General features: G+C 40.4%; 3 protein-coding genes across 3 annotated transcripts; all 3 read right to left on the bottom strand.

Moving 5' to 3' along the window:
- Positions 1 to 1,557: 1,557 nt before the first annotated feature.
- Positions 1,558 to 1,887, bottom strand: RB195_005745 (uncharacterized protein; the record flags this gene model as incomplete). The annotated part of the gene is made up of 1 exon (XM_064178450.1): positions 1,558 to 1,887. One exon carries the CDS (start codon positions 1,885 to 1,887, stop codon positions 1,558 to 1,560), a length of 330 nt encoding a protein of 109 aa, XP_064035494.1.
- Positions 1,888 to 1,986: 99 nt separating this feature from the next.
- On the bottom strand, positions 1,987 to 2,746 carry RB195_005744 (uncharacterized protein; the record flags this gene model as incomplete). Its single annotated transcript, XM_064178449.1, has 3 exons — positions 1,987 to 2,164; positions 2,238 to 2,386; positions 2,522 to 2,746. The coding sequence occupies 3 exons, from the start codon at positions 2,744 to 2,746 to the stop codon at positions 1,987 to 1,989; spliced, it is 552 nt and encodes a 183-aa protein (XP_064035493.1).
- A 1,800-nt stretch (positions 2,747 to 4,546) lies between these two features.
- Positions 4,547 to 11,343, bottom strand: RB195_005743 (uncharacterized protein; the record flags this gene model as incomplete). Its single annotated transcript, XM_064178446.1, has 11 exons — positions 4,547 to 4,675; positions 4,830 to 4,898; positions 5,295 to 5,372; positions 5,738 to 5,842; positions 5,896 to 6,010; positions 6,079 to 6,193; positions 6,643 to 6,779; positions 7,525 to 7,976; positions 8,044 to 8,193; positions 8,795 to 8,920; positions 11,197 to 11,343. 11 exons carry the CDS (start codon positions 11,341 to 11,343, stop codon positions 4,547 to 4,549), a joined length of 1,623 nt encoding a protein of 540 aa, XP_064035492.1.
- Positions 11,344 to 23,126: the final 11,783 nt, after the last annotated feature.

Here is a 23,126-nt window from a genome sequence, read left to right as displayed (position 1 = left end):
CTCTGAACGGTAGTCGTCTCAACACTCATAGAAGTACCGTAGGTGTAAGATTTAGTTGTGTCTTCACTTTCATCGATTTGAAGAAGTCTTGCAAATTCAGTTGAATGATAGCGGTAATAGAATCCCCGAGCACAACAACTTTACATTCGATTTTCGGTGTTCTACAATACCCTCAAGCCGCTAAAATGAGGCATGTTTGACAAGAAGCTACATTCCCATCCAAAATATCGAAAAATATCCATATACACTTTTCAAGGAGACAACGCGAAAACTGGAATGGAATAACGCATAAAGATTTGGGAAGGAAACCAAATCGAGATCGCTGAGGGACTTCTTCCTTATCACTGAACGTAGGCCAATCGGAATGAATGTTTGCCGTTTAGATGAAACTGATGAACTCTTCAACAAAATAGTGATGTTAGGATCATCTCGTTTCACGCAAAAGGAGAACTTCCACTCTTTCATTCTCCTCTTACCAGTTCATGCTCTGAACAAATTTCTGTAATTTATTTTAATTACTTTCTTCCATACAACACACATTGAACGCAATAAATGAATTGCTTCGTATTCAAAGAGATCTAAAACACCGCACGCTCAATTTTTATCGGAATTGACCCTCTCAAAATTGACCCTGTTTGATTTTGTTGCGTTCACAGGTGGCATGTGACCTATGACAGCCAGTCACCGAATGAGCTAGAATCGTGTGGGTGACAGCAATTTCCTTCGCTGGCTTTTCTCCCATTTCAAATATTGAAAGAAGCTTAAAAAATGTCTGCATCAATATCGATCAGTTCATAGTCGATAATTAATGTAATATGCTGCGTAGAGCTATTTCTACCAATGGACAAGAAAGAAAAGGTGTTTTGTACAAATACCACTCCTATCAAGCATACATGACATAATGACTTACTTGAATTACTTGACTTAATCGGCGGGCCACGGAATCAATCCACTCGTCGCTATTCCATGTCCTGCGTAACCTTCCGTCTCGCCGGAACTACTTATCGCCACGCCGAGTGTCCTCAGGTCCTCTTTCATCATTTCAGCCCAGATCTTCCGCTTTCGGCCAGGTGGCCTCTTCCAGCTTGAACCCGATAAATTCCTCAAAACTCGTTAAACAACGCGATCTGCTGGTCTTCATAGTACATGACCAAAGTGTGAAGAGGATTTCGGTAGCCACTTTCGGTGGCAGTGCAAGATGTTGATATCTTCCACGTCGACATCACATAGACCTCCGCGTAAAGCTCTTTATTGTGGCAGACCTTAGGCCGAAAGTAGCCAAGCAGCCGTCCAATCAGCTTCCTTTCCACTCAATCAAGCATCTCCATCACTTTAGAGGGTGCTACCCATTTCACCGATCCGTACACCATGAGGCGAATTGGTAATAGGCAGCTTGACTTCGTTGGTGATGGGGGTCGACCACAGGCATTTCGCTAACGAGTTGAATGCAGAAATGGTCTTAGCGCATCTTTGCTGAATGTACTTCTCATGTTGAAGTTTACATAACATAATATAACGACGCGAATATAATAACGTCGTCGGCGTGTTCGAGATCAGTCAAGAGCACCCTGATGGTGCTAATAAAATGTCGGCAGCACACTGAGCAACTGTTCTTCGCATGATGTCGTCGATAGCGAAGTTGAACAGGAAGGGTCCTGTGTTGAGAAGACGGCCTCGATGAGGAGAGTCAAAAGCGGCTTCAAAGTCCAGGAAGGCTAATCGCATTAGCTTCGAGTACCGCTGCCAGATTTCGATCACTCTCCTAACGATGAACACTTGTTCAATCGTAAATTGGCCAGGACGAGAACCAGCTTGCTCGTCGCACGTTGTTTCTTCACGATGTTTAATGAGTCGGTCCAGGATAATCCGCTCCAGTACCTTGTGCATAACACGCAGCAAAAAGATTCCTCGATAATTCTTAGGGTCCGTGACGGATAACTTCTTGTGAAGGAGAATTATGTCTCCACGAGTCAGGTATCCCCTCGTCTATCCGTATTGAACGGATGATCTTGTCATTTCACGAATCCCAGACGAAGGAAGATATTTCAGCATTTCTGCGCTAATTCCGTCGTCTCGCCCAGATTTTCCATCGTTCATCTTTTGGATACAAACCAGTACTTCGAACTCGGTCACTATTTCCTCATTAATCGCATATTTCGGAGAACTGGAGAACATCTTTTCATCTTGCCGCTATACTGCTTTAATAAAGCATAGTTTTTCTGTGGATTCTTGTTCACGCCTTCTCAAGTTTCTTTGCTCCAGACGTCCACTCCTTATCACAGTCTTGCTGCGGTTGACGACACAACTTCCTCCTAAGACGCTTTTTCTGATTGAAATCGTCAGTGCTGCGGCCGTCACATACAGAATTGTACGTAGATGCTTGCCTCTGCAGATGCAAAGGTAAACTTAGTCGGTATTTGAACCAAGGCCGTTGTCATTGCAACGTCCTGCATGTACTTTGTAAACGAATCCGCGTCGCAAAGCTTCTCCCTGGTCCGTACTCCACCATGAATAGACACACGTTCCGGAAATTCGTTCTACATTCTTCGTCTTCCAGATGTGCCATGTCGATTTTCGGTTGAGGAGGCATTCCTCGGTTCCTCTTGTGGAACCGTATCTTAAGGCTGAGAACTGGACGGTGGTCAGAGTCGAAACCAACACCCCGAACAGCTCTGGATTTGCGGATATCCGACTGAGTAATGTTCCTCGTCAGTAAGTAGTTAAACTGAAGTTTGAGTGTCCTCATGACGTGACCTAATTGCTATGGAAACAACGGATGTTGCTGCGAGATAATCGCTAATCAATCGAAAGAAAGTGAAGCTTCGAGTAGAGTAAAGAAAATAACGTTTTGAGGTAGCACACCACGAAATTGACCACGGATTGCAATATCTCCTGGAAAAGATAGGGGAGAAGTGCAGAATACAGGTGCGGCCAAGCTCAACTTCCAATAATCATCTTGAAAAACAGCGTGGAAAACGACCTTGAAAACGGAATTTTCCTACGAGGCACATACTTTACGACGTATATGGGCGCAGGCATAAGCTCCTCGGCTGCGAGTAAACAGACAATGAATGAGCTGGATGTTTTCTCTCCCGCACTGCCCCTGCCTACGCATACGTGACATGTTCTTTGGGGTATCGTAAGGGAATTCGATTGATGAGGCCGCTTCCCATTCCATTTTCAAGGCAATTAGGAGGAATCGATCGTAATTTTACCCTTAATCCTATATTCTCGTGAAGTGATCCCAATACGTGAAGTAATCCTTAATTTCCTGGAATGCTGCCTTCACCGACTTCATTATTTTGATTTCAGCAATTCACTGCTTGCGCACAAAAGATAAAAAAAGGATAAAGTCACTGGCGTATCAATCCACTTGGGATGCGCCAACGCGTTTTACTGGAATTCGTAATCGTTGAGATTCTGGAATGCGTGTTGGCCTATACAATGACTTGCGGGGGCCAGCCGATGATCAAGTCAGTGTTTTTATCCTCCCAGACAAGTCTGGTACCAATTTAACGACCCCGGAGGGATGAAAGGCTTGGTTTGCACGAGGGCGGTTTCGAACCCTCGACCGTGTGGCTACAACGGTCCTCTAACCGACTGCGCCACACCTGCCCAGGCACAAAAACAGGTAGCTGTAATCGATAGACGAGGATTGACAAGACTTCGAAGATGAATTACTTCAGTAGCAGCTCGTTTTGATTCGAGTCTTTTTCTATATTTTCATTTGATTTGACTGTGAGAATGAATTTATGTACGAACTAGCAATGTTTTTTTCGTCACTGCCCCTTTTAAACGGTACACATGGCTTTGCTCAATCTTTGAGCATTAGGAGCCGCTGATTCCATTTGTAAGAATGACAGTCGGAGAAATTTATAAATCGACAATGAAGAACGTACGGTGGAAAACTGAAACAGAACATATAAACGCTTTTCTATGACTAAGGCACATGACTAAAATAGTTTCAAGTTACAATAATGAAAAGAATAACATGAGCAAATCAAATGATACAATATGCTTGCGACACTCGGTTTCACTATTCAAGTCACCTCAAAGTCTGAATCAGTTCAAATGAGTTGAAATGACTTCAACAACGTACAAAACACAATCCTACTTCGTTATGCGTAAAAACCATTGATCGTGATAACGCACTACATTTGTTGAGCTTTCAGTATTATCAAGCTGTATTTAACTAAAGAAATTTCCTAAGAGCAATATCTTCAACTGGAGAGCACTATGACGACCTCAGCAAAAATCCTAATGATTTTGCTGCGATCTGAGACCAAACAATATGTCGAAAACGATATCGGCTTTACGCTAATAGCTGAGACATTAGCAAAATTAATCAGTTATTCATTCCTTGGAATGAAAGAAATGCGTGCGAAAATTGATTCCGTTGCAGGCTATCTTAGGTAAGTTATGGTACATGCACTTGCAGTGACCGGACTAGAAACAGACGCAGAACGGTTGAGAAAAGATATCACGCTCAATCACGACCGGAAATCGAATAACTTCGCTTTAGTCGTTCGTGAAAATGATTCCTTTTTTACAAATCGGAGATTGGAGCTTCAGCTCCGGAACGCCTCCAGTGAAGATGGCATCGTTCACACAGCAGGTGTTTCCCCAATGGATAGCAGAAAGCGTCACCTTCGTCGGTAAGTTTGAGACCACATCCCTAAAAGTATGTGTATCCATTCAGTCTTGACACTTGAAGTGAACGTGGGGGCGCATCCCAAGCGGATTGATTAACGCCAGAAACTTCATCCTTTCATCCTTATCCATTCAGTAGGACCGACGCATATTAAAAAAGTAGTTGAGCAAATAAATACCTCGCAAGAATAGCAGTCGACGTGATAGTTGTTATCAAGGGCCACGATTCGAACGGTCTCACCTGTTTTCTGGAAATATCTGGACTGAGAATAGAAAAGAATAGAAATGTCGGGTTCTAGGTCAAGTAGGCATGCGTTGTTTTGTCGCTCCTTTGCTGGCCCATCAATCGACTCCAATGAATTCCGGCTGGGAACAAAAAAAAACCCCGCCGTGAAACTCAGATGAGAAGAGCATCTTCCCATTCTGCGGTTATGAAAGACACACAGTTTATTGTGGAAGGATTATTTTGACTGATTACTCCATTATTTTCTCAACTCATCAATCACGTTCTCAGCTCAGAAAAGCTCAAACCAAAACGAGACTTGCAAAGCAAATACAACAACGCGAATGCAAGCTGAACCGGCAGTTTGGAAGGAGTGGTTGTCTGTCAGCAATGAAAATACTATTAGATTTCGCAAACCGACCTCATCAGGAAGAATCGGTTGTTTGCATCGATAACACCGTGGCGCGAAACGATCATGGTAGTCCGGCATACAGTACACCTGAGAAATTGAATGAATACTAGATTACTGTAAGCACCTAAAACAATGAAGCGTCACATTTCCTACAGAATGCAGAATTGGTGTCGAGTGAAGTGTAGAAGCGAAAGTGGAAGAAAACGCATCTATACTAACAACAATTCCTTGTTTTAGAGGTAATTTGATATGCAGAACGCTAATCATTAATTGGTGCACTTATTGACCAATCGCAAGACTTAGGGGCAGTTCGTGATGTTGAAGGACGGCTAACATACTTAGATACGTCATGTTATCTAAACATATATGAAACCTTTCCATGAAATTATCGATCTCGTAGGACACTGGACAAAGAAGTACATACAATATTCCGAATACGCTTCTTATCTAACCTGGTTTTCTTTGTCGAGGGCAAATGGCACCCCATCTAGACAAATTCCACATCCAGTACATCGGAAGCATGCTGGATGGTAGTTATGATTCAATGCTGACAACACCTAAAGGCAGAGGATCTCATTTGTTTTGAGGTTCATATGGAATCGCATCCAACCATGTCCTTTATCGGTTCCTTGCATTGATAGCATCGTGTGACTTTTTTGTCCATATTGTACAAATAATCTTGTTTACAGTAGAATCGTCCATCGCTAAGATAGAACTGCTGCTCCCTATAAAAACGAAAAACGATGAAAATAAGTAGTCAGTATGTCTATTAGAAGGAGCCATTCGGTCGCACCTTAATTCTCTTCCGCAGACCTCACATATGAAGCAGGCTCGATGATATGTAGAATCATTGACAGTGTAACGATCCTCGTTATCATACATTGGAAGACGACAGTTTGCACATAAACCTAGAAGGTAAGGTGTTGCGGGAAGCGCAAGCAATTTTGTTTAAAAAAAAACACAGTATACTGATTAAATGTATATCTCAACTACAGTACAACATATGTAATGTAATATTCTACAGTATGCTCATGCTCTATGGAAGAAACTGCACTATTTTTCACGCAATCGAAGTAAACCTACCATAATGGTGTATTGCAAAGCCTAAACTATTCAAATAATTTTTTCGATAACGGTGTGAGCTATGAATGGCAAAGAAGTCGATAAAATTACCAAATACCAACTAAAGACTGATCAAGTATCGGATCAACTCGATCAATAAGGATCCATTTTATGGCTGAAAACTCTCGTTTTCGCGATTCTGGCAACTATGGCGTATATGGTGTGGTAGCGCCATTTACAGAAATCAGAAGCTGAGCGTAATGATATTTCGAACCAAAAGAACGATTTTGCTCACCAACTTGATGTTTCTGCTCGACCACGAGGTCTCTACGAAGCTGTTCGCTGAGCTTCTCGAATTTTCTGTCCTGCGACTCTAATGTGTCGGTTATCTCGCGCCACTTCGCCTGGCGCTTCTGGTCGTCGTTTGCGTGCCTAAACAGCTCCATCTTCATATTTTCAATTAAAATCCACGAACAGATCCAAAACCAGTTAAGAAAACATGGCAAATCTATTTTAAGTTCAAATCAAATGTGGTTAACGCTAATTATCATACTATACTATAAGCAAGACTATCAAAAACACTATTTGGTCGCAACTTTTGTTATTCTAGGCTAGAAGTAAAGGTCTAAGAATAGGAGGAGTTCCAACATGGAAGGAAATAGGTAGCCTACCAAACGGTAAAAGTTTTTATGAGTTTCCTTTTCGCCCTCCTGAAAGTCCAGTATGGAAATAAGCCTTTTAAAATAACTACGTCGAAGAAAACTAGGAATTATCCGTGGTTTCTCTATTCTGCGTTTCTTATTCTGCATGGTATTCTGTTTTAGTGTTGAGAACGGATTTCTCTAACTGAACAAAAAATATAAATGCCTCGATAAATCCTATTGAAATGCCTCCAACAAAAGTTTATCTTACACTACCCACTACGAATTTCAGAAGAAAAAATTTTCTTTTAAAAAGGAAAAGAAAAACTAAGAAAGATTTCAAAACAACTTTCAGATTTTCACCCATCAAATTACCTGTTAATTTTATTTCGATGAGATTTGTCCGTTTTTAGCACTAATTGACAATATTTTTCACGCTAACAGAAAAAAAGCCAAATTCTCAAACAGAAAAATCGTTACGCTTAATTTTTTCGGAAAACTTACATGGTGAGGTCTTCACCTACAAAGTCACTCACTTGAATGCCGGCGGCTTGCCGGTGGGCAGTTTCTGGTCCGTCAGTCGCACCTGCTTTGTGAGTCCAACAGCGTAGTTGGAGGACGAGCCGTTGCCGGTCTGCTGCTTGCGACTCAAGATCTCTGCCAAACTCAGGTCGGACTTTTGTTTCGGTGAAGCCCTCTCGGCAGGACTTCTCCTAGCCAAAGGCGAGAACCTGTCTGCCTGTACACTGCTTACGTTCACTTTGGTTATGGTCTCGGTCTTCAGTGGACTGTCCGATCGCTGCGAGTCCGGTGGTGAAACCTGCGAACGATAGGTGGACGAATAGTCGGAGAACGATGACTGACTGGGCGGAGTCGGCGACTTTTGGCTAGACGCAGAGGAGTAGTCCGAATACTTGCGTTCGTGATTCGTGGTCACCGTTAGCTCTCCAGGTGGTGATGGCAGCGAGTTTGTTGCGGAGTCGCTACGCTGGAAAATTTCCAGCTAACCTTTACTGAGAGCGCAAAGAATGTAGGTGCAGTTTTTGCAAACTTACAATGCCGCCGTCATCTTCACTCTCACTGTTAGCATGGTAGCCGTTCGTCTTCGGAATTGTTCCGGCGATTTTTCTTGCATATTCTCTAGCGCTCTCAGCAGTTTCGTGTTGGTTGAAGCCATTGATACGTGGGCGATTCACTGAGAGTACCTGCAAAACAAACGCAGCTGACTATCAAGTATGGTTTAGACACAATGTGCACCATAAGCATAAATAAGCTTCTATTTAGTTGACCCATGTGAAAACCGAAGTTTTATTCCGTGGTTTTAGCTGCGCAAGAACTGGCCCAGCAAGACAATGTAAAACGTGATTGCTAAAAAGCTGGAGAAAACTCACGAAGTCACCACAAACCGAATTCCCCTGGGAAACTGCATTGTCGTGAGAGAGCGCATATCAGTGAGATGAAAACACTTCTGGTGCGGATACAAATGAAAAACAAAAACAGTGCACAGTTCTGGTGGAAAAATCCGAAGACCATCTCTCGTGCACTTAAACTTGCTACGCAAATAACCCCTATCAGTCATTAGAGATGACTACTACTATTCCCACCGAGAATAAAAAAGTACAGCAGCGAAGAAAGGAAAGAACACAAAAACGGAGGATTTACAAGGATTATATAGTCGTTCGAACAATACACATATAAAATGTTTTCCAAGATACCACACCAAAGGAGCAGAGCAGGAAATTTTTTGAGGAATTCCAAACAAACTTGGGATACATATTTACTACACATTCATAAGTTCGCACTCACATCGTTTCGCCATTTCTGCACATCTGTGTCGCGTATTTCATGTCGATTTACACGGTTTGTTCCACTACCCAAGCCCAACTGTACCATCCCTTTCCCAGATGGTGCCAGCATCTCGCCTCGAATCCGCTGAAACTGTTGGATTAGAGTTCGTAAAAGAAGGTCGGAGAATCAATTGATTGATGGTAGTCGCACTCAGGATTTCTGCACAAGCGTTGGTCATTATGCCTCAAGGCAAAGAGAAAATCCGGCGCAATCGGTGTTCTGGAAGTTCTATTCACTTTCGAAAGAATGCAGAACTCAAATAAAAAATGAAGATAAGTTTGTTATTTTTTGTCGACTTTTTCATTGATCAATTTATTTTTTCACACAGCGAAGACAAAAAATAGGTGCTAGCGTGGAATTAGATAAAAGTAGAAATTAACCACCGCAGAAACACTAGCCTACAACTAGAAATCCCTGCAAGAAAGACACTTTTGCATCGACAGGTGGTGTTTAGCAAAAATAATGATAAGTAAGTTGAAAAAAAAATAAATAAAATAATAAGTTCGAACAGATTAGTAGTTCAAACACGCAAAGGTAAAACCAGAAAACGAAAGTGAAATTACAAAAAGAATAAAACAGTAACAAATTCAAGAGAGAGAGCAACAAATTAATGGATACTAAACTGTAGTGCGACAAAATCGCCTTTTGTCCTGCTTCCGTCAAAAGCAGCAGTTGTTCTAAAAAATGAACTGTTTTGGTTTGCTTTGAAGAAACGATCTCCATTTAAAAAAAACCTATAGAAAACGAACTAGTTTCTGGAAAAAGATATGTTTTGAACAAATATTATTTCCACTCAATGTGGGTTATACCAGGAGCAAACTGAGAAGAGCATCACTATAAGAAATAAAATCAGAAAAATAAATATAAAATAATAAAATGGATAATAAGATGGGGGAAAGAAATGCTGGAGATGTGTTGAGCAGAAGACAAGGAAGTAATAGTCACTGCTTCCAACTTCCAATTCCGATAATCCCGCGTTCGCGCATTTTGCAGGCAACCTCTATCAATGAGGGGAAATGCTCGCAGCTGATGACTTCTCCGCCAAAAACGAGCATTTATTTCGTTCATTCTTTTTGCAGTTTTGCTTCTCCTGGTGACGAGAATGCAACCGCATATGAATCAGAAAAAAGCTATTCTCTTAATGTGAGTGCTGCATTTAAAAGCGTCATGCTCATCTATCGTTGGCATGCCAAAGTTATGATTGTTTGTGAAGGGAGAATTTGATGCAAAAACGCTAATAATCTATTCTGTGAACATAATGAATATGCTCAAAACCGCAGACGCTGAGCATGCATAAAAATCGCAGAGCCGCGTTGATAAAAAAAAATAATATGCAAGAAAAAATTGGGAAAAATGATGAAGTCTCATTCGGATGAAATTGAAATTGTACTAGTAGAACAGCAGAACACTACTACAAAAGTGGAAAACGCTAGGAAGCAGAGAAAAAGAAGGTGATACCGCTGTCGCCGAAGAATTAGGAAGGCATGCTGGTTGAAGAAGAAAATATCACGCGCTATATATAGGGTATTCACTTTGGACCTACAGTAATGGAAGCTTATCGATTTATCTATTTATGAACTCACGAGTACAGCAATTTATGGTCAACAACAACACGACTTGCTTCGTTCCGACCAACTTCCAAGCGCGAAAATTATATTTTTGCAGATGAGGTTACTATTCCTTTAAACAAACATAAAGTCACTGAACTATGACTCTCGTCGGGAGGCGACTAAATGTTCAGGATAGTGAAGAAACGACAACGATGAGAGGGCGAGGAATGTGCTCGAAGAGACCTCCGAGCCGCGCGCCACTCGCTTAGTATGACCACTTGACCATACTCAACAAGAACGCCGCTAGTGTGTCAGCGCAGCCAACGTGTTGTTCCAGAAATAGCTGTTGTCCGGCGTAGGTGGTATCCGGATTGTGGGCGGAACTTCTCTACCGACACTTTTTGAACTCCTCAGAAACCGGCGCAAAGTATCTGCGCTCCTTTCATTGCTTACTTATGAAGCGACAATGACAGTAAAACAACAGTAGTAAATAATATCAATAGCAGTGTGTCACAGTAGTCAAAAACAGGAAGAACTTTCACGTCGAGTTCTGTATTTTACAATGACAGCCGTAGGGTAAAAGGAGGAAATTACAATATTGTTTCGAGAGAATAAATCTTCATTCGCAGTGCAGCAGTCACTCAGAAATTAAAAGAAACGCGCGAGGATTTACCTGCCTATCCATGAAAACGAATGCTCAAACGCTCATCAATGAGGCAAATATAGTTTCCTAGCGATTTGGTAACAAACAATATTCCTATTGGGTGTGGGAAAAATCAATTATCAATTATAGATCAGATTTAGACGTACCCGCTGCTTGTCCAAATTGATCATGTCCAATTTCGAGGCGAGGTCCTTGGCGACGCCTCCACGGCCGTCATTCAACTTTTGCGGTGGAGGCGGGCGCCCAAATGCATCCAACTGCGTCAAAAAGCTTGCCGTATTGAATTCAGTCATTCTGAAATATATGCATGAGATAAAAATCATTACGGAGTTCTTGCCACTACACGGGAAACTTTTCAGTCGACATGAATATCGGAACTAATGAAAGGAAACCACGAAAGAGCAGGAAGAGAAAAATGAACAGTTGATGATAAATAGCGACTAACAATCAACTAATTACAAGCCTAAACTACTGAATTTCAAAGAAAGCGGAACGTATGATAGCAACAGAGAGTCCGCACGAGAACCGATGGTGTTGAATCAAGAGAAGCAGGCGTGACAGGATCCTCCAATAGGGTGCGTGCAATTAACGCCCAATCAGAACACGCAATACTGACACAATCTATTTCACCATAATTCGAGATGTCGAGCTTGTTCGGCCCGGAAAATGAGATCAGCGAAAGTGTATTTGAATGAGCTCACTTAAAAAAGTAAAACAATCAGTCCAAGAAGGCAAAGCAGAGGGATAGAACAAATCCTCCTGCAGAAAACCATCCATAAATTATCCATTCTTTCACAAAACTGGAAGAAAACCTGTTGAATTTACTGCTCTTAAGATTACACGAAAATGATTCCATTGAATAACTGATTAGTTTGGTAGACCCCAAACCTGCAAGTTATGGAGATGTTAAAACATTAGCAGATAGCCAGGTTCTTGAAATCCCCGCTAAGAAGTTTTACCTCTGCAATTCAATGGCGTTCGAAGGAAATATTTCTTGGCGGAAATGCCTAACTGTCAAAACCAATTAAAACGGACAAGGTGACTTTACTGTTATCAGAAATTCGCAACGAGAGGATGGTGATTAGCTGGTCTACCATCGTTAGAACGAGCTAAGTACTAAGAAATATCTAGAAAACGCAGACAAAGCATTCTACAGCTACAAAAAAGCAAAACGGGGTTATATTTGGCTAGAAAGCACGTAGGAGTAATGACCTCTTTTATGGTGAAAACAAAGTGGTAAATTGAATTATTTTTCGGCAAAACATCGAATCGAGATGGAATTGAAACTGACCGTTCAGAGTAAATAAATCGCCCAATAAAAGAAATAACAACATCAACGAGATCTTTTACCACCTCGAAGAATTTTTTGCCTTTTGTTTGGCGCCGGAGAAAATCTCTTATCTTCGAGAAAAAGATTAAATCAAGCAATTAGTTATTTTCTACCGTTTTCTAAACTTTTGTAATTGGAAAATTCTCAGAAACACAAAGCAAGTGATAAACAAATAGTAAACTTCGGCTGACTAGCAATTGACCCTCAAATGCATCTAAACAAGCGAGTAGGTCTCTTTAAATAGCAGTATCTGTGAACTCCGAGCAGACTGTGGGCATCCCTGACAATTACGATCAATAACAGCGCAAACTAATACTAAGAACAGAGAAACTAACTTTATGAACTGATTTATCAAGTATTAATGACCACGTTTCGAGGAGTTACTAGGGGTCACCACGGTCGTTGTGGCTCCGGGCTGGAGGAACGTGGAAAAGGCGAAAATTACATGGGTACCAGCTTTTCAACGATAACGACCAATAAGAAAAATAATTTCCGACGATTTGATCGCTTCAGATTGCTTGAGTTGTAGCGAAGATTGGTATTGATCTTTCTTCATTGACTAATAGCTAATATTTCGAACCTATCGCCATCGCAGCGCCCGGAGGATCGAAAACACTAGTGACTTATCCGCTCAAGCGCCTCGCCCTGGAGGAGCGGCGACAGTCGAACATGGGCGCCACTGAGTTCCACCGGCTTCTCAGCAAAATTTTCCGAAAAAGTGGAGTTTTGCGTCCGCGCCCTCCCGAACTCGTTTCATTTCTGCGTTCGGTACTGAAAGTAACAACGGTGTCTTATGGTTGAAGGGGAGGCGTCTAGCATGCAGAAACATGTTATATCCGCAGCCTTTAAAAAGCGGACATGTTTGGCGATGCCAGAAAGTTGGCGTGCATAAGAAAAAAATGATTCGAGGAAATGGTGCAATTACGGACTTAGGAAACTTGCGCGGATAGCCGTTCGTTTTTTGCGCTGATTTCACGTTCAATAGATGAGCACAAGGGAAAATTGTTGCAGGTTGTATAAAATTCTAGGCAGAAAAAAAAACAGAACAAGTTTCATGGAAAAGGCGAAGAGGAAGCTATAGTCCAGCAGAGGTGTTGTACAAAAGTAAAGGGAATAAAAAGTATAAAATCTGCTCAAGATGTACCATCTGCAAAAATCAAGATTTTTTTTGTAATTTATCTGAAGAGGAAAACTGAGAGAAAAAACTTTTTTTCTGGGTTTTTGGTGAAGCTCGAGAAGGAAAAACTTAAAAGCCATCTCATTTGTTAACCAATACAAATTATGTGACGCTTCGCGATCTCGTAGAATTGAAGGATGTTTGAAAAAATTCAAACAAATGCACAAAATTAGTCTAAAGCAAAGATACAAACGGTACCTAACTCTTTGAAGTTTCCGATTCGGCGCTCTTTACGTTTTTTCTTCTTTTTTTGGATATCGCATGAATCTCGCTTCGTCAACATCACTTCATTCTGTCGTTAGGTATTTTCAGTATCGCATTATAAAAGATCATCAGTGAAAGCAGATTTTCTTATTTTTCAGCGTAGATTTAAATAAGAATGAACATCAGTCGACACTTAAATTGATTGGAAACAGCTGCTACACACCATACATAGGCTGCGATTATTTGGTTTAGACCGCAACTGCATGAACTCGTCTTTTCTCTCTACAGCAGAGAAATGTCAAATTGAAAGTACGAAAATGAAATGCTACTGCATAATAACAGTACAACATGTCTGATTTCATGAACAAAATCATCATTTTCGATGAAGTCCGCAGCTATGCATTTTTGGGAAAAGATATCCATGGGAGTTCATAGAAGTGTAACTGCATATCGCTTAGAGTTATTAGTTAAGTTGTTTGCATTTAATTGAAGATAACGGCCCGAATAAACTGTTATATAAAACACAACAAACAATAAATAAGTATGAACAACTTATTTTTCGTGACCAAAGATCTAGTTGGATTTAAACAATACGGAAAAAAAATAAGAAAGAATCACATCAACAGCATATCAGTCCCAAAATGACTTTATGGAGTTTTTCGTTCCTACACCAACAATTCAGCAACAGACCCTAGCGGCAAGCAACCGTAAAATCTTGGAACTCTCAAGACTTTAAAGTTCTGAACGAAGCCTCTTTGACCTAAAAAATTTCATCACAGAGGAAAAATAAAGCAGAAATTGTGAAATTATTTGAGAAAAAATCTATTATCAGTTTTATATTGGGTTATGTCATTCGTAGAGATAAAGAAAAAATATTTAGAAATTATAGAAAATTATAGAAAAGAAAATATAAAAAAGAAGAATAAAAACAAGAAATTACAGGAAAATCGAGAAACTCCTGAAGTAAACCTGTGAGTATGTGTATAAGAAATTAGTGGACAGGACTTTTATTTCTCAGTCGTTCCCGGCGAAACAAACAATGGCCGACGTAGAAGTTTATTAAGTAACTGATGAATTCTACTTTTTAATGATTATATTGTATTACATTTTATTGTGAATTAGTCTTATTCGTGAATAATTAAGACCGAGTTTAGCTGAGCTAGCCCAGGTAAATTTCATTGACTATACACAAAGAATACCAAAACCAACTTAAACCGTTCCTCCACTCGATTTTCAGGACAAAATTCCTCTGCTCATGATGAAAAAAGTGCACGGTTTTGAGAGTACCGTAGACGCACGTTTCCATTCACAAAGTGCAAAATCATAGTTCGAACCAACACCGATCACTCGAAACCACACATCATCGTGTTTTCACTTCTCTCGTTTGCCCTTCCGGGTTTTTCAGACGATTTTGGAGATAATCGAAATATAAAGAATTCAGGAAATAAAAGGGTTCATAGTGAATGGGGCGAAATTACGGGGTTTTCACAAACTCCGCAACAATTAGACTCCATCCTTGAAAATGTCATACGTTTTGAAAAGTTCCTAGACGCTGCATACAGAAATTCAGAAAATTTTTTATACAAATGTTAGAAGCTTTCAAAAAATTCTTGAAAAAAAAGAAGAAAAAGTGATTTCAAGATAAAATTAGAGCACTTATATGAAGAATCCAATCTATAGCATAAAAAATGGCAAGCATGAACGACGAAAAGTGTTTAAAACTGTGAAAATTAATCAGCTCAAAGGATGCCCTAGGAACTGTGCAATATTTTATATTTCTCGAAAATCGTTCCAAGTCATGCGACCATTCTGCGGTCTTCCCACCTTCATGCCCGCCAAAGTTTCAGAAATCTCTTCTTACCGTCCATTATTCCAATTACTTCACTCCCATTCCTATAGAATGGTACAATTTTTCCAACACCAAAATTCACACAGTGATATTTACTTCAGAATAGGGAATAGATTTTTCCAAACTGACGAAGCTACTCTGTCTCCTATAGTTATCACAATACGTACATAGTAATACATACGATCCGAATAATGAGGAAATTCATACATTCAGCTGCCTCATATTTTATTGCTGACGTCAACTAAGGCTGCTCTTAGACGAGGAAAACCAACGAAATGTTCACTTTTCCATCGGATAAAGTGAAAATTCGGGAAATCGAGGAAAATTCGACCGAACGGCAATGTCTATAACCACTTAAAACAGGCCGAGTGGGTTTCTCATAAGCATCTCTACGGTAAGTTCACTGCCTACATCCACATGAAGTAATTTGTACTATGTCATGCAAAAGTATAAAAAAAACGAAAAGACTTATGGTAAGGATTTTCGAAAATATCATTAAGAAGTAAGTCCCAGCTTTAGGAAATAAAATAAACGACTCGATAAATAATGACCAGCTAGTAAACAGTATCGCATCACAGACCCATGATAAAAAGCGTAGCACTAGAAAAACTTCAGTGAAATGCCAGAAAACCAGAAATGAAACGTTTGACGGTCGTTTTTTTTTTCTTTTGTTTAATGTCGAAGCATGTTCATGGGATGTCGGACGAAACGAATGCCATATGTATTCAGCATGGGCATCATCAAAACTAACGATTCATCGCTGAGGAATGGAAGCAGATAGAAAAATTCATCAATGTCTTTCGCATAGAAGGCGAAATCAAAAGAAAATGGAAAGGTATTCGAAAGCATCTACATAGAAAATCCTGGAACGCAGTAGAGCAGCTTAAGAGAGCCATTTCCGACATTAAATTTTTCGATACTTAACGTTAGCTCCACAAGAATTTTACAGATATTAAGTGAGATTTAAAGTATGCAATGGAATCACCTTAAAAACAGTGATTTCAATTGAATTCTGCAAAACCATCACATAAAGAGATTTTCGAAAGATGCAGTCGTACTCTCAGGAGGGCGCAATCCGATTATGGCACTATCGAATAAAATAACCCAAACACCTCGCCAAAATCTCAACCAGCGCTTAAAAACCAGTTCGTCGCCAGCTCATACCAAATGCAAAGCTTTAATATAGGCATTTTCAATAATAACATATTTATTCTCTGCTTCTCTGACCTCTCATCTCAAACCTATAAAATCTTCGAGCAGTTCTTACAATGACCTTACCTAGGCGTTTCACATGATTTGATGAGTTGTGCAATTGCAGAATAGCTAGGAGTACACGAACTTGCCTTTTTCAAGGACAACGTTAACTCGTGTCAACAATTAGGCTCAACTTGCTGCATTTACTTTACTATACCGTTTCCATAACATTGTTTGTTCAAAAAGTTCGCCTTTTCAGCCATCTAAGAGAGAGGCTGCAGGAAAAGTACTTGATCAAATTTAATACTGGAAACATTTTGATGGCAAGTGGAGAAGCACAAGGATTTTGAAATGAAATTATGAAATGGAAAATTTTGAGAAATGAATGCTGGGTTCACACTTTTTCCCGAGAGAATAGCGATTTTAGAGTGAAAATGATCCTCAAAGGAGGACGATATGGACCATTACTACCTACAAAATAATTGTTAGAAATGTCAATGGCTTAAAATAAATGATTGTTACTCCAGAATGCACCGACGAAAGATAAATTCATAGGAAGGTAAGCATATGAAATGATAGATCTTCTGTTTCCCACATCGTCTCCCCAGTTTTCCCATCTCTCCATGAAATATGGAGAACAAAGGGATAGTTTTCTTCAAATATTTTTTTTTCGGATCAACAATCTCCACGGATACTATAAAAGACTTGGGTTTCAAAATATTACTTTTTCAAGAAAATGTTCTCCTAAAGTACCCGGAAGCAAAACGTCTCTTGAAGAAAATAAATTCCAAAAAAAAAACTCTTCGGACAAAAACGGCACGAAAAGTATGACCCGATGAAGCCGATGGAAATCGAAACACAACGTGATCCGATGCGGCGACGAGGGAATTATGTAATTTTCAGCTGAAAAAGTAACCTTGACGATCGGAACGAAATTGCGTATTTATGTGCGGATCAAAGCGAATGACTAGATTGAGCCCAAGGAGGAGCGACGAGGAAGTGGGGAACGAGTGAGTGAACGTGAACAGAAGAGAAGATGAGAGCCACGCCGGATGAGAAAGCGAAACTCTCCTCCGAAAACGTGGGGAAACGTGATTTGTCAAGAGCAAGGATCTTTTGGAACTTACTCAATCGGAAGGAAATGCGACTGATTTTAAGAAATCGGATTGAAAACCAATGTGGGTCGCGGAAAAGTGAAAAACGAATCACCGGTGTTCAAAGGTCGATTCAAAAAAAAATAATCCAATGATCCTTTCAGAACACGCCCACATTAACTTCTCATTTTCGCGATGCGGATAGAAAAGCCTTAATGCATGATTGTGGTCACTGCCAGAATGTCTGCAGGATTCCAGAATTTGCACAATTCGTAAGGGTCAAGCGGAGGGCAAGTTGACCAGGATATATAAACAGAAATGAAGAAATGAAAATAACATTAAACACTAGGAAATCTTCATCGTATGACTGGTAGTAACAAGTTTTAGCGAAGATGTAAAAGACTTCTGATAATTTCCCAGATCTGCCTCTCTCTGTGGAAGTAATTTTGTAATTTGCAATGAAAAAGTAAACTGTGGAAAGAAAGCACTGAAAATTAGGAAGCGAAATTACTTGGCGCAAAGTGAAGCAGTTTTCCTTATTCCAGAAACAGACTCAGAAAGAGACAGGAAGTCGCTGCAAGGCGTCGAAAAAAAATCAGAAGTATTCCTGCAGTGAGTGCAAAAAGCCCAACAGGCTTTGAAAACTCTATAATTCTTCAAATAGTTGAGAGTTTTGAAGCTTTCTGCTATTTCAGGAGTCTCTCTGGAAATTATTCAATCCCCAGTAGCTTTTTTCTCAAATCACGATTAAGAGGGTAGCATAGCATAGCTAAATGAACCACTTCAGATCGGACAATACGTAGGAACATGTAGAATAGAGCTCCGGTCCAGAGGAGTTTATTTGCCTTCAGGAAAAACACTCAATTTAGTTAGCTTTTCGCAGAAGTGCATGAGATGATATCGGAGAGACCTTAGAGACAGCTAAATTTTCGAATATTTTAAGAATATGCACTTTTAAAAAGTTTAAAAAATAGAGAAATGTTACGTATAAGAGGTAAAGAGAACATCGAGAAAAACTTCTGCTTCAGTTTCGAGAGAATTCCTCTGCAGCAGAAATCTGAGCATAAACTATGATTTTCGACTTAAACGCTGCGGAAAACTTTGGCAAACAATCCAACTAGAGTACAGATTCGCTTCCAGCGAACCGTTCTTCAGGGGGTGCCTTGAAGATCCTTCAATGATCGACTGAGGCTAAGCTCATCGAGACGTACCTCTTTATAACCTGTATAAACCGCCAAATCCTTACGCGAAGGGGCTCGAGCGCATCCACTTCACGTGGCCCGGGTAATCGGATTGCGGCAGGAGGCACAGCCTATTCAACGCCTGCCCGTCCTCGGTGACGAGCGCTTTTGATCCGACCCGCTGTGAAAATTCACACCCACTCGTTTGAACCGGCCATTTTCGGTGATCGCGCCGCTGTGGCGGTTTTTCGCACGCTCACTTTCACACGATTCAAACAACGCAGGCACTTATTAGATCCCCGATGATGAGGAAGTCACGGAGTGAGAACCTCGGGAACTGGGAAGGCCAAACGCATTTACGAGGATGTCCAGCGCTAACAGCTTAAAATTCCCGATAAACACTTCGCAGAAGTTTTTTTAGGTTGTTGTGGAAAATTCGTAAACTCGAACTAAAGATGCCACGCCCCATTGAGAGTTCCAATAAACACTTCAACGCCTCTTGTCGTCTGCGTTCCGCACCCAACAGGGACAACTGCAACCATCAGTTAGGGCTAATAAGACGAATGCAACGGTCTCACACTCAACGAAAAACTCAGCTGAGTGAGGCAAACATTCCGAACATTCGGCAGATGTATAGAAGTACTGGAAAAAAGGGTAGCAATAGACCAGAGAGGATGAGTGGATGAAAGAAAGGATGAACGGACTAATGAAAGAATGAATGGACGAGTGAATGAAGAAAAGGAAACAACAGCACACATAACGTACTTCCCAAGAAAGCTGGGCATGTGTTGCACGAGCAAAAACTCACAGCTAATGCTCAGTTGCCGATTTCTCATAATTCTAACTCTGAGTGAATATCCTGTCTCCAAGGGATGGAGTAGGTAATTTTCAGGAAAAAATTCAAAAAGTAAAAGTTTTCACTGCATGTCTGTCATTCATCTATTCTTATTTTTAATTACCCATTATCCTCCTTTCATCGTCGAACCTGCATGAGAAGAAAAAGCTACCGCATCTTCCACTTGATAAAGCAATGACGAAAAATTAAGTGAAGGGAACTCCACCTGTAGGGAATTTCCGTCAGTTCAATTCGATCTCCTCTAATAGTCAATATTTTTATTTTCAAAGAGAAAGAGAGATAGGTTTTCGCATCCTTTTAATCTATTCTACTTTTATTTTCCGCTCTTTTTTTCATTTATTCTCAACTCAATTTTGACTATCCTTGACTTTGGCAGCAAAAACTTCCAGCTCACCGAGCAGAGATTCCGTCTGCAATCGCGAAAATAAGCACCAAAGCCCAGTATCAATCAACTAACAAAATCCCTCAGGGAAGATTGAGCGCTAGCTGAGCCAGGTGCTGCCATCGTTACGCTTCACTAGAGAGTAGTAGGAACAACATAGGTAAGCAGGAAAACAAAGAAGACCAGAAAATAATTGAAGGTGTAGGGTAAGAAAGCGACAACCATGATTTTTCTTCATTTACAGGAAGAAATAAACCATCAGAAGCCTAGTAGACAATGTGAAAAAGCATTTGAAAAAATCATCTAATAGATTAAAGGCATCACCCCACGAATCTGAGGTGGTGCAGATTTCAGGTGGAGTATTCGTATACAGGATGGGAGACTACGGAGAGGAGGGTGATTCCGTCCATTTCTTCCTAATTGCCGTAAAAAACGGCCCGGAAGATACGGCTTCATTCGTTTTGGCGCACCATTTTGTACAAGAGGTTCGATTGGAGCGCGCCAGTCTTGTGCGGCGCCGCATCTTCCGGGCCGTTTTTTACGGCAATTAGCAAGAAATGGACGGAATCACCTCCCTCTCCGTAGTCTCCCATCTCGTATACGAATACTCCACCTGAAATCGGCACCACCTCAGATTCGTGGGGTGATGCCTTTAATTCAGCTCCAAGCAAAAATCAAGCAAATTCGACTAACGATTTTCAAAAGAATCTCTTATTACGTGTTATTCTTGAAATTATCAAATTATGTTATTAAATTATGAAAGCGCTCGGCTTGTCATGACTTCCTCTCAATTGCAAAACAATAAGGTAAGAAGGAGAAGCAGAGGAGTGAAGAAGTGAGGAGTCCTCTACAGATATCCAATAACTAAAAAAATCGTGAAAATTTCACTGCATAGCGGTGATAAATTGCATGAAATCGTTAAAAATCGCACGAAACCGGCTCTAAAAACGAGCCACACGACATGGCTACCCCTTGTGACACAATAACGCAAGCATTACGCAGTGCTAACGGCGAACAAAAGCGATAACGCATAGTACTGATAACCTGGCGACACGGCACCGTTGTGTTTTTCATGTCGCCGAGCGGCGCCACCACCAGAAAACAGAGATGTTTTTGTCGTCTTGCAAAGAAACGAGGATGACTGACGCGGTTTCTGGTCGCGGTTTTAGACAAATCTCTGTTCAGGAATCATGTATTAACGATGCTGTTTTTTGGACGATGTTTCCATGTAATTATGCGATTGCCAATTTCCAGGAAAAACTATGTCTAAAGTTTAAGTCACGTACTATCCGTGACAGGGGTGAATGAAAAATAGCGAGAAACGAAAAAGTGCGGAAAAGTGAGGCCTCGATTTTGTATTTCTTTTCTCAAAAAGATAAAGTAGATCGAGAAAGCTGACAAAAAAATTAATAGCTAAAAGATCTCATTTTCTCCTTGAACTTCTCAATTGTACAGAATTAGCAGAAAAGTAGAAAAAGAAATTTTTGATTGTTTATCAGCGTGTGTAAACAAGTAAATATGTATACGTCTCTCAACTCTTGAATTCCCCAAATGTTTTCCAATTCTTTTGAAAATTCAGCGATTTCTAAGCTCAGTTCTCATTGCGCTATTGTGCTTGAGCCCTTTAGTATCTCCTTAATAAACAAAAATAATAACGAGACAGACATCGTAACTAATACAGCAGACCTGAGAAATTTTCAGTTTTCAGTGAGTGTCCAATAAAACTCAAGCCACTGATTCTGAACTAGGAGAAACGCACGCATATCCCATATGTCCCTACAGAAAAAATAATGTGAGGTGCACGATATCTCCGCGGTTCAAGTGCATATTACCTATTTCTTACGAAAAAAAATTATTTTTTCTCGTCTAAAAATGTGTCAAGTATTAATGAGATTGGATGACACAAGAAACTTGAAGGTAAATAAAAGAACACGATAGGCAGAAAACAGCATATAAGCTTTGACGTCTACAATAACATAAACGGAGATTAGTCATCGATAAGAAACGTGAGACGCAGAGAAATAGAAAAAACGAAGCAAAACAGTCAAAATGTTAGAAGTTTCGGGGGTGAATTCGAATACAAAATTTGCAGCTAACTAAACTTCCACTACTTTTCCTATAATTACTTACTTAGTCAACTGTTTGTTTATAACAATTGTTACACGCAATTGTATCTTAATACTCAATGGTTTTAAAAGACCCCGCGGATAACGCTTCTTGCTCTCAAAAACACTACTTTCGAGTCCGAAACAGCTCTGGCGGTCTCCTCACCGACGCTCCTCGCCATCTGCGCGCGAGCGATCGCCGGTCCAATCGCAGCAAAACATAGCATCAACCTAGAAATAAACATCCATTAATGCGCAAAGTAGGAAAGAGAATGTATTGTGACGAGAAAAAAGTTTGGAGAAAGGCTCAAACATGCTACGCGATGCTGAGCTGTTCAGAGGACGACAGTGGCACTGCACTAAGAAAATATAACATGCCGAGATTATCGAAAAGATGTAAAAATCTCTTGAAACCTCCATTATTTAAAGAGAATGTTACGGAATTTCCGAAAGTATTACAACCATTTCGAAAAATTTCGATTTTGAGGTTTCGAAAATGGAGAAGGTGGGGCATATGTAGTCATATTCATTGTTCACGAACGTGGTCTAAAGTCAGTGTATAACGACATACTCGGCGATTTTGCAGGAGACGCAAGGGCATATCTCGGCGATTCGATTAATCCACCAGAAAGAAGAGAGGTTTCCTTTTAACTAGAGGGGAATTAATGGCTACTATAAGCGAATGACAGTTGCGGACTGCCAGA

The sequence above is a fragment of the Necator americanus genome, chromosome I (assembly GCF_031761385.1).
Source record: "Necator americanus strain Aroian chromosome I, whole genome shotgun sequence".
In the NCBI taxonomy this organism is placed as follows: domain Eukaryota; kingdom Metazoa; phylum Nematoda; class Chromadorea; order Rhabditida; family Ancylostomatidae; genus Necator; species Necator americanus.
This window is presented reverse-complemented; position numbering and strand designations above follow the sequence as displayed.